The sequence below is a fragment of the Bos taurus genome, chromosome 19 (assembly GCF_002263795.3).
Source record: "Bos taurus isolate L1 Dominette 01449 registration number 42190680 breed Hereford chromosome 19, ARS-UCD2.0, whole genome shotgun sequence".
Taxonomy (NCBI): Eukaryota; Metazoa; Chordata; class Mammalia; order Artiodactyla; family Bovidae; genus Bos; species Bos taurus.
The window spans coordinates 50,865,508-50,876,636 of record NC_037346.1 but is presented as its reverse complement, the minus strand read 5'-3'; the positions used below and the strand labels follow the sequence as shown (position 1 = coordinate 50,876,636).

Below are 11,129 nucleotides of genomic sequence, written 5' to 3'. Positions count from 1 at the left end.
GCCAGTTGAGCCCTCTCAGTCTCCATAGGAGGGACCCAGATCAAAGTGGGAGTGAGTGTGCTTGGCCCCTTCTGGATAAAGCAAGCCCCTCCTGTGCTGACCTCAGGCCTCTGGGAGGGCACAGCACCCCTCAGCAGCTCCCAGGGGTGGCGCAGTACAGTCTGCAGTCAGGCCCTAGGGGGCCCTGTGGAGCCCAGGCCAAGGCCAGGGGTCACTCAACTGAGTGTTCACGAAGACACACCATCCAGAGGGAGGGCGTTGTGCAGCTGTGGAGGTGTGGAGAGGACAGGAGGGGTGGCAGACGGGTCAACAGTTTGGGTTTGCTGGGCAGACACGGCGGGAGGTGAGGGGCGGCCCGGCCTGTCACTAGGACTTCACCCCTGGGGCCTGCAAGGCACCACTCTGGGCAGATCCGTGACATGAAGCTAAGTGACACTCAGCTCCCCCACAGTGGTGTGCAGAGGGTGGACAGCTGGATTTCAGGAATTCTGCTAGCGAGTTATTAAGTAACCACTGTTAAGAATTACATAAACTTGAAATCAGTTGTATTTTAAAATGAAATTAACAAATACTCAAAACCCATCACTTCCTAAACATTTTTGTACAGGTACTATTATCTGTGCTTTTGAGTGTAAGCCTTTTGTGTCTGTGTGGTGAGGACAGCATGGAAAAGTGGAGGACAGACATCTCTGTGCCAGCTCCACCTAAAGGACATCAAACAGGAGGGAATATGTCACCATGGAAGTTGGCAAATTCTACAGCTGGATCTTGTGCTGGACTGTGCCCAGTACATGGTGAAGGACTCACAATGCTGAGGGAATATTCTCTCAGTAACTGAAAACCACCACCTGATTCGGCAAAGAAGTCATTCAACCGTGAACAAAGCAGTGAAGCTCCAGCACACAGCCTGCTCAGGGCTCACTTTTGTTTTCTGCGCTGACTTAAGGAATACCAATGAACATTCACGTTAAAAACACCACCGCTTCCACCCTAGAGGCCTCCGGACAGGGCCGAAGGCCATCCTTGGTCAAATTCACTACCCTCCTTAGAAGCTGGCCTTCTGGAAGGTCCTACATGTCTGCCAGGGACTTAGCCAGGCCCGAAAATCTCTGGCAGGAGAGCCAGGCTGCCACTGGCCCAGGATGAGAGCTGAAAAGGTGTCTCTACCTGGGACTCGTCCCCATGCCCAGCTCTGAGCTTTGCATCTTCCGGCCACATGACTGCAGCCTAAGTGTGAGTGTGCAGGCTGGACAGAACAATCATGTTTCCTGAAGAGATGGGGAAGGGGGATGGGGGTAAAGGTGGGTTCAGCATGGAACAGGGGTGTGTGGGGATGGAGGGGGGGCTTAGGTAGCCAGGAAGCCCCCATCCACTGGCACAGTGGAGCCTGTGGTCATGCTGCTGCGGTCACTGAGCAGGAAGAGGATGGTGTCCACCACGTTCTCCACCTCTGCGGGCAAGGTGCGGTTCAGGACGTGCACGAAAGGAGCTGCCCTTCGTCCCTTCCTCCCACCCCTCACCTGAGCAGGCCACTGGCGTGACTCCCAGCCGGGCTCCCGGCCAACTCACCGGCAAACCTGCCAAGGGGGATGCGGTCCAGCATGGCCTTGGCCTTCTGAGGGTCACTCCAGGCGGCCTGGCCCATGGGTGTCATCACCACCGTGGGGTTGACTGCATTCACACGGATCTGCACTGGCACAGGCAGGGGGTCAACTCGGTGGGCTGAGGCTCTCTGAGCACAGGGACTGGGCGATGGGAGGCGTCCCACTGGGGCTCACCTTGTGTGGCCCGAGCTCCACAGCCATCACTTTGGTCAGTGTGTCCAAGGCACCCTTAGTGGAGCCTGTGAGGAGGGACGGCACGTGTGGAGCCTGAGCTGCCTGCTCAGATGGGGGGTTGCGGGGGGTGGGAGTGGGGGCAGGGCACAGCCCGGGCTCACTCACAGTAGACACTGTGGTTAGTCAGTCCCCGTTGGGAGGCCTGGCTAGAAACATTCACGATGACCCCTGGGGCTCCCCGAGCTATCAGGCCTCGGGCCACAATCTGAAATGGCAGAAGAAGGATGAGGCAGGGCTGGCATCACCCAGCAACCCCCACTCCTGCCCTGAAGCCAGCGCACCTGCGACACCTGGATGACCGCCCGAAGGTTCACATTGAAAGACCTGGAGGCACATGGACAGACCCCGGTCAGGGACTGAGGCCCTGCAGCAGGAGACAGCCCTTCCCCAGGAGTGCTCCTCCACCCCACCCCACCCCACCCCCGGCTTACATGTCATATGCCTCCTTGGTGACCTCCAGGAAGGGCTGTAGAAACGCCACAGCTGCATTGTTCACCAGCAGGTCCACAGGGCCAACACCTCCCAGCGCCTGCTCCGTGGCCTCCCAGTCAGCTAGGTCCACGCACACGGTCTCTACCCCGGGGCACTGTGTGTATTATGTGGTAAGGGGGCACATCGACCAGAGACTCCATGCCCCGGAGAGGCTACAGCTGGGCCTCTCCCATTCAAGGGAGAGGGACTGTGTTTTCGTGACCTTTCAGTCTCCCAGGGGTAGGGGCTTAGGGGTCTCAGGGGAACCAGTCGCCTTCTTGGGGCTCCCAGGGTGCTGTCGGGAGACAGTTAACTTGGCCTTTGGGCAACTCAACTCGGGGCTTCAGGATCAGGGATCTAGCCCCGCCTCCAGCCAGTCTACTTCCTCCCAGCACCAGAGCGCCTCTGGCCCAGCAAAGCAGCCATTTCTGCCTCCTCCTAAGTCCAGGGGGAGTCGCCGTTCTTCCGCGCGTCCGGCGAGGGGCGGGGGTGCTAAGAGTCCTTGGTGAGCCCCAGCGCCCAGCTCCCGTGTGTCCCTGATGGGCCGCCCTCAGCTCCCCCCTGCAGCCCTCTGGGCTGGGACAGGGCGGCGCCTACCTCGCGGACCAGGCTGTCCAGGTCGGCCTGGGTCCGGCTCACGGCCACCACTCGGGCGCCAGCCGCGTGTAGCGCCTTGACAATACTGCGACCGATGCCTGCGAGGAGCGCGGATGAGTGAGGGTACCCATCCCCGGCCACCTTTGCCCGCCCCCGACCACCTCCCCAGGCCCACCTTTGCCCGCCCCCGTGACGAGCGCCCGGCGCCCCGCGAGTCTCAAATCCATGATGTTCCGGCAGCCACACTGCGAATCTTGAGCTGCGCTTCTGGGTTCAGAAGGGCGCGGGGCGGGGCCGGGAGAGGGGCGGGGCGCGACGAGCCAATCGCAGGTTGGTGTCCTGCCGCGGGCGGGGATATTCAAATAGTGGTCTCCCCGCGGGGGCGATTGGCCGAAAGGAGTGGGCGCGGCCTAGGAGAGACACACGGGGTCCTCGCCTGACCGTGAGGCTGCTGCTGCTGCTAAGTCACTTCAGTCGTGTCCGACTCTGTGTGACCCCATAGACGGCAACCACCACGCTCCCCCGTCCCTGGGATTCTCCAGGCAAGAACACTGGAGTGGGTTGCCATTTCCTTCTCCAATGCATGAAAGTGAAAAGTGAAAGTCAAGTCGCTCAGTCGTATCTGACTCTTCGCGACCCCATGGACTGCAGCCTACCAGGCTCCTCCATCCATGGGATTTTCCAGGCAAAGTACTGGAGTGGGGTGCCATTGCCTTCTCTGTGAGGCAGAGTTTTGCCTTCTCTGTGGTCCTTCAACCCGGCGGGAAATAATGTTAGCGGGCCCCGGCAGCCTTTTCCCCCTGCCAAGTAGGTTATTACAAAATCAATAAAACCAAATATGGTAATTTTTACCGGAAAGAAGGTGAAAGAGAACGCAGTGCTAACCCTTTTTTGTTTCTGAGAAGAAAGGTTTGGCTAAAAGGATCACATGCTCCCCTCCCCCAGACCTGGGAGTAGCTCAGGCAAGCTCACTTGTATTGCTTAGAGCGAAAGGTTTGGACAAGCCTATAAGACATGACTGAGCGACTTCACTTTCACTTTTCACTTTCATGCATTGGAGAAGGGAATGGCAACCCACTCCAGTGTTCTTTCCTGGAGAATCCCAGGGACAGGGGAGCCTGGTGGGCTGCGGTCCATGGGGTCGCACAGAGTCGGATACGACTGAATCGACTTAGCAGCAGCAGCACCAGTAGCATAAGCCTGAAGAAGAACTGATGCGAAGAACTGACTCCTTGGAAAAGACCCTGATGCTGGGAAAGACCGAAGGCAGGAGGAGAAGTGGACGACAGAGGATGAGATGGTTGGATGGCATCACCGACTCGATGGACATGAACTTGAGCAAGCTCCGGTATATGGTGCTGGTCAGGGAAGCCTGGTGTGCTGTAGTCCATGGGGTCACAAAAAGTCGGACACAATTGAGCTGAACTGAATTGGCTCCCAGAGGATCAGGGGACAAAGAAAGGATTTGGACACCATTCTGGGTCCAAATTGAGACTTAAATTGAAGAAAATTGGGAAAACCACTAGACAATTCAGGTATTACCTAAATTAAATCCCTTAGGCTTATACAGTGGAAGTAACAAACAGATTCAAGGGATTGTGTCTGATAGACAGAGTGCCTGAAGAACTATGGTTAGAGGTTCTTGACATTGTACAGGAGGCAGGGATCAAGACCATCCCCAAGAAAAAGAAATGCAAAAAGGCAAAATGGTTATCTGAAGAGGCCTTTCAAATAGCTGTGAGAAGAAGAGAAGCGAAAGACAAGAAAAGGAAAGATATACCTATGTGAATCCACAGTTTCAAAGAATAGCAAGGAGAGATAAGAAAGCCTTCCTCAGTGATCAGTGCAAAGAAATAGAGAAAAACAATAGAATGGGAAAGACTAGAGATCTACCAAGGGAATATTTCATGCAAAGATGGGCACAATAAAGGACAGAAGTGGTATGGACCTAACAGAAGCAGAAGATACTAAGAAAAGCTGGCAAGAATACACAGAAGAACTATACAAAAAAGATCTTCATGACCCAGATAATCATGATGGTGTGATTGAAGGAGGAAACAGACAGAACAGGCTCCATCTGGAAAGCAGGACTCCATCTTGGGCCCAACAGTGGACTTTGAGCTATATGCCCAGTATCTATGGAAATGACATGCCAGCTGGAAAACCAGGCCCCCGGAAGGAAGAGCCCTAGGGCTCGTACCTAGACTCTCCATCACCTAAAAGAATACCCTAATTATCTGTGTAGATAGAATCATACATTCTATTATGCTTATTGGGGTATGACCACAGGCCTATTGATAATTGTCCACTGTTAACTACCTAGGCCTAAGGCATATGAATCATGGGTCAACTTTGACTGTATCTTTCTTTTCATTTGTTCAGACTAGTTTCAGGGAATTTGGGGAGGTGGGTTTGGGCACATACACTTAGGGTATATACAGTTTTCAGAAAAACTGGTCAGGGTCCTTGGCTAAGAGGAGACTCTTCCTTGGGCCCGAAGGTGTAATAACCTGCACTCCACTATCTGCATTGTCCTTCTGAGGGAGTTTGTTTCCTGGAATGCGTGGCTATATTTGGTGCATTGGCCGGGAAACTCCTCACTTTGAGGAGACAGGTCCCCTTTGGGACTACTCTGAGGGCTTGCGGCTTGAATCTTCTAGAGGGGGGAAGGTGCCTTGCCCTTCTGGAAGGATTCTGCTCCTCAACACCCGGACCTTTCATGTTAGCAGGTAGTGGACGGCAGCAGGGGAACTGAGCGCTCAGGTGAGGAGGAACCCACCCGGGAAGGTGGAAGAGGGGGCTTGATCACCCCCCTGGGAGGGACTAGAAGGGGCACAGACCCACAGGAGCCTGGAATAGGCAGGTGGGAGCGATTGCTTGGTATGCAGGTTGACAAGCGTGTTAGGGCTTAGGAAGGAAATTTGTGAATGTCATTTAGGAGGTAGTGTCGATGCTGTCTTGGGGAAAATTATTACCAAGCTATCTCCAGGAGATTGTTAGGAGAAAAACTTGGTCTTTGTGTGCTTGTATTCTGCCCTCCCCAAGGAGGCGTCCCATCTGCTGTGAAATTCTTGACCCCTCAGAATTATCAGGCTAGAAGGAGGGGGACACATAAGTGAGTATGAATTGGCTGTTCCGGAGACAGCCTGGGATGTGGGACATTTAACCTATCTGTGTTTTCATCTTCTCCTGATCAAGCCCACCAAGGCAGAATGGACTTAAAAGTTAAGGGAGAAACAGTTTTGGACCACGTGGTATTCTGGTTTGGCAGTGCTGACTGGCAGGTGAAGACACTCTGATCCCCCTTCTCCCTCTGAGATCTGGCAGGTAAGCCTCCTCTCACCCCAATTAGGAAACCCCAATGGCAATTTAAGTGTTTCATTGAGTGGAAATATCAGAAGTACGTATGGTGCCAAGAACTTCATAGACAGAACAAAAAGGAAAAGTAGAAGACAGTCTGAGAAGGTAAGCAAGATGGGAAGAAATGATTCTAAGGCAGCTGTATTGGACTGCAGGATTAAAAATTTAAAGAAGGGATTTGGAGGAGACTATGGGGTGAAGATGAAGCCTAACCACCTCCACATACTCTGTGAGGTCGAATGGCCCCCTATGGGAGTAGGGTGGCCACCAGAGAACACCATGAACTCAAAAATAGTGGAAGCAGTCTATACAGTAGTCACAGGAGAGCCATATTGATATATGGATATCAATATCCATATATTGACTCATGGCTAGGGTTAGCTCAAGACCCTCCTACTTGGACAAGGTTCTGTACCCTTGTAGGGAAGGGAAGGGAAAATATTAATGGCACAAAAATTGACTGATGATAAAAAAAAAAAAGAAGAAGTTCTACAGGATTTGGACCGGGATGACCTGACCCCTCCCCCACACTGGAGAATGACGAGCCCACCGCCCAGTGCTCCACCAGGACCAGAGGCTGCCTTAATGCCCGATCCAGGGCCAGGTGAAGGTCCTGCAGCAGCCGCTGCTCCTCCGCCAGCTCTCCTGGAGATCATAGAGCTGCCATTTCAGCAGGCTCCGATCCCAGCGATGGAGACCTCTGGTCAGTGCCCCCAGAATTCCACCTCAGGTGGACCTCCTAGATGGTATCCACCTCTCCCGGTGTGTACTGATGGTAAGGAGGAAGAAAACACAGCAATTAGTCAGAGGCTGCGCTCCGCCAAAGAGCAGGGGGAAAGAAGCCCACTACAGATGCCCCTCAGAGAGCTACAATAGCCTCTGGTTCAGGACACATGTGGGCACTACCATCCACCCCCTGTAGCTTATTATTACCAGCCATTTTCCTCTACGGATGTATTAAACTGGCAGAGACACACTCCACTGTACTCGGAGGAGCCACAAGTCATAATTAGGCTAATGGAGACTAGTTTTCAAACCCACCGCCCTACATGGGAAGACATAATCCAACTACTAGTCTCCCTTTTCAGCACTGAGGAAAGACACAGGATCCTAACTGAGGCCAAAAATGGTTAAGAGAAATGGCACCTGAGGGTACTGCAAACGCGCAGCAGTGGGCAGAACTAGCCACCCCCAGCTGGGGGTGTACCACAGAGGAAGGGGGGCCACCTGGAGAGATGTCGGGTGACTATTTTACAAGGCCTCACAAGGGGGGCCCGAAAAGCTATGAGTATCATAAAACCCTCCAAAGTGATTCAAAGGGAAAGCGAATCACCCTCTGAGTTCTATGAAAGACTACGCGAGGCCTATAGAGTTTATACGCCAATAGATCCGGAGCCCACTGGGTCTCAGATGGTGATAAATGCAGCCTTTGTGCCTCAAGCCTACCCCAAAAATGTCAGATGTAGGGCACCAAGTGACTCATGAATTTTTATACATCTCTGAATGTGCCTTTGTTGGGAAGAGACTTGCTGTCTAAATTGGGGGCACAAGTGACCTTTCCCCCCATGAAAGACACACTCTTTGAGTGGGCTCAACCACCTATTTACTCTCCCTCTCGGTAACCCCTCAAGATGAATGGAGGTTGCTCAATCTCCCTGAAGGGAAACTGGATGGGCTACACAGTTGAGAGAGAGAGAGAGTTAACTCAACAGTTCCCTGAGGTCTGGGCAGAAGACAACCCCTCCGCCCCGGGCTTGCAAAACAAGTCCCATTGGTAATAGAACTCAAACCCTATACAATTACATCAGCACTCACTGGCCTTGGGCCTGCCAGACCTTGCTAAGCCATTTACTCTTCATGTGACTGAAAAGGACAAGGTGTCTATGGGAGTGCTGTCCCAGACTATGGGGACATGGGACAGACCAGTGACTTATCTCTAATCAGCTGGACAATGTTGCCACTGGGTGGCTGCGATGCTTATGGACAGTTGCTGTTGTTGTCTTACTGGTCTGGGAGACAACCAAGCTGACTTTGGGCCAAGATTTGATCGTAAAGTCCTGCATGAGGTCAGCACTCTCCTCTGAGGGGGCCCCCATAAATACCTGTCGACATCCTGGATTACTCGATACCAGTAATTGAGTAATTACTCAGTTACTCAATACTGTTATGTGAGAACCCCCATGTTACTACTGAGGCTTGTCAGGCCCTGAATCTAGCCACTCTCCTTCCTGTAGGAGAAGGTGGGCCCTCACATGATTACGAGGAAATCCTAGAAGTTTATGCCAGATCTGTCTTGAGAGACCGGCCAATCCCAGACCCATAATTGGTCCTGTACACCAAAGGCACTAGCCTGGTGAAACAAGAACAATGACTGTCGGGATATGCAGTAGTCATGGAAGAAACCATCGTTGAGGCTGGCTCTCTGCCATCACACTGGTCCGCTCAATGGCCGAACTATATGCTCTAATCCGGGCCCTCCAGCTGTCAAAAGGTAAGAAGACAAACATTTACACAGACTCCAGGCATGCTTTTGCCACACTACAGGGCTCTGTATAAGGAGAGAGGCCTTTTGACAGCTAGTGAAAAAGATATTAAAAATAAGGAAGAAATTCTGACCCTATTAGATGCTGCCTGGGAACCAGAAAGGTGGTTGCAGTCATACACTGCCAAGGACGTCAAAAAGAGGATACCCCCCAGGCTCGGGGAAACAGACTGACAGATAAAACCCCTAAACAAACAGTTGAGGGCTTGGGGGTGAAAAGTGAAGCCCCTATTAAAGCTCTTGTATTGGCGGAGCTGCCTGACCTAACACTGGACTCTCCAAAATACAGTGAAGCCCAAAACCAACTAGCCAAAGCGGAAGGGGCCATCTAGACTGAAAAGGGATGGTGGGCATTGCCAAGTGGCAAATTATTGGTACCAGAGGAACTGGCACCCACTCTGGTAAGCCAACCACACCAAGCGACTCACCTAGGCCATGATAAACTGGAAGAGCTAATTCAAAAATATTTCTTGGTTCCCCGCCTCTCTTCTCTATGCAGGACAGAATCTCAGAACTGCACTGCCTGCTCACAGGTCAATGCTGCCTATCAGCACAGACGGAAACCTCTGGGATTCAGCTAAAAGGCAGGCTTCCTTTGAACACCTGGAAGTGGACTTCACTGAAATGAAACCTCACCAACACTACCTGCTGGTCATGGTATGTACATTCTCAGGATGGGTAGAAGCTTTTCCTACCGGGACTGAAAGAGCATCAGAAGTAGTCCAGTGCCTGCTTAGGCAGATAGGAGATAGTTCCTAGATTTGGATTTCCTACCAGCATTGGATCAGACAATGGCCTGCCTTTCGTAGCTGATTTAGTACAACAAATAAGCAAAACTTTAAACATCAAATGGAAACTACACACTGCATATAGGCCCCAGAGTTCTGGGATGCTGGAATGAATTAACTGGACACTTAAAGAGACACTGTCCAAAATGGATCATAGAGACTGACTGCTCCTGGGTGGACTTGCTTCCAATGGCTCCACTAAGACCCAGGATGACCTCACGGTCCCATGGCTCTTCTCCATATGAAATTGTGTATGGGAGACCCCCTCCCATAATAAAACAGCTGTCAACAAATTTGCCTCAGGTAAGGGGAGATGAGATTTCACAGCAGATGGAACAACTGGGTAAGGTAATAAATCAGGTAACTAAGTTTGTACAAGGAAGGGTGCCATTCCCCTTTGGGGAACAGATTCACGAATTTGTGCCCGGGGGTCAGGTGTGGTCAAGGACTGGAAACAAGACTCCTTGGCCCCACATTGGAAGGGTCCATATACTGTTGCTCTAAGCAGCCCTACTGCAGTTAAAGTTGCAGGTGTCACTCCCAGGATCCACCACACGAGGGTGAAGAGAGCATACCACGCAGACCCGGAGGACACCAAGTGGACTACACAAAAGGACCCCACTGAGCCCCGTGAAACCAAGAGCATCTTAAAGAAGAAACAGAGGTGAAGCTCTACAATCAACTGCTGCTACAAGGACTTGCTGGTATCATCTTGAGACTAATCAGAGTTTCAGTACAAAGAGGGACCTGTGCTATAATTAAAGTTGAATGTTGTGTATACATTCCTGATTTATCTGGTTATGTATCAGCTGCTTTAGATGACATGAAAAACCAGGTAAAAGCAATGTCAAATGAAAACATTCCTTTCTGGACTTCGGTCCTATCTTGGGTGAAGGGGGATTGGTGGAAAACTATATTTACCATTGTTATAGTTGCCTTGATAATTCTGCTTTGTGGACCCTGCATTTTACAATGTATTATGAACTTTGTAACCCAAAGGTTGGTGTCGTTCTCCCAAATTGGTGGTCAGAGAGCCAGGGTCCAATATATCCCTATGAATGATGCTCATACTATGAATTAAGAGCATCAAGAGTGGGGAATGAAGGAGGAAACCGACAGAGCAGGCTCCATCTGGAAAGCAGGACTCCATCCTGGGCTGGACTGTGGACTTTGAGTTACATGCCTAGTATCTACGGAAACGACATACCAACTGGAAAACCAGACCCCTGGAAGGAAGAGCCCCAGGTCTCGTACCTAGACTCTCCGTCATCTAAAAGAATACCCTAATTATCTGTGTAACCGAATAGAATCATAATTCTATTATGCTTATTGGGGTATGAGCACAAGCCTATTAATTGTCCACTGAGATCCAACCAGTCCATCCTAAAGGAGATGAGTCCTGGGTGTTCATTGGAAGGACTGATGTTGAAGCTGAAACTCCAGCTGAAGCTCAAACTCCAACTTTGGCCACCTGACTGAAAGAGCTGACTCATTGGAAAAGACCCTGATGCTGGGAAAGATTGAGGGCAGGAG

General features: G+C 51.6%; 1 protein-coding gene and 1 long non-coding RNA gene across 4 annotated transcripts; one reads left to right on the top strand and one right to left on the bottom strand.

Moving 5' to 3' along the window:
• Positions 1 to 525: 525 nt before the first annotated feature.
• On the bottom strand, positions 526 to 3,187 carry DCXR (dicarbonyl and L-xylulose reductase). Its single transcript, NM_001075891.1, is given in 8 exon segments — positions 526 to 1,450; positions 1,570 to 1,687; positions 1,779 to 1,843; positions 1,944 to 2,043; positions 2,120 to 2,162; positions 2,270 to 2,424; positions 2,907 to 3,004; positions 3,082 to 3,187. Coding segments are annotated over 8 exon segments (735 nt in total). The 5' UTR covers positions 3,134 to 3,187; the 3' UTR covers positions 526 to 1,346.
• A 49-nt stretch (positions 3,188 to 3,236) lies between these two features.
• LOC101910153 (uncharacterized) lies at positions 3,237 to 10,378 on the top strand. Of its 3 annotated transcripts, none has more exons than XR_003030957.2 (3): positions 3,237 to 6,969; positions 8,501 to 8,757; positions 9,308 to 10,378. It is a non-coding gene; the product is annotated as an uncharacterized lncRNA (long non-coding RNA). The 3 variants fall into 3 exon arrangements; XR_009491795.1 differs by having other exon boundaries at positions 3,237 to 8,757; positions 9,308 to 9,465; positions 10,116 to 10,378; XR_813452.3 differs by having other exon boundaries at positions 3,237 to 8,757.
• The last annotated feature ends 751 nt before the right edge of the window (positions 10,379 to 11,129 follow it).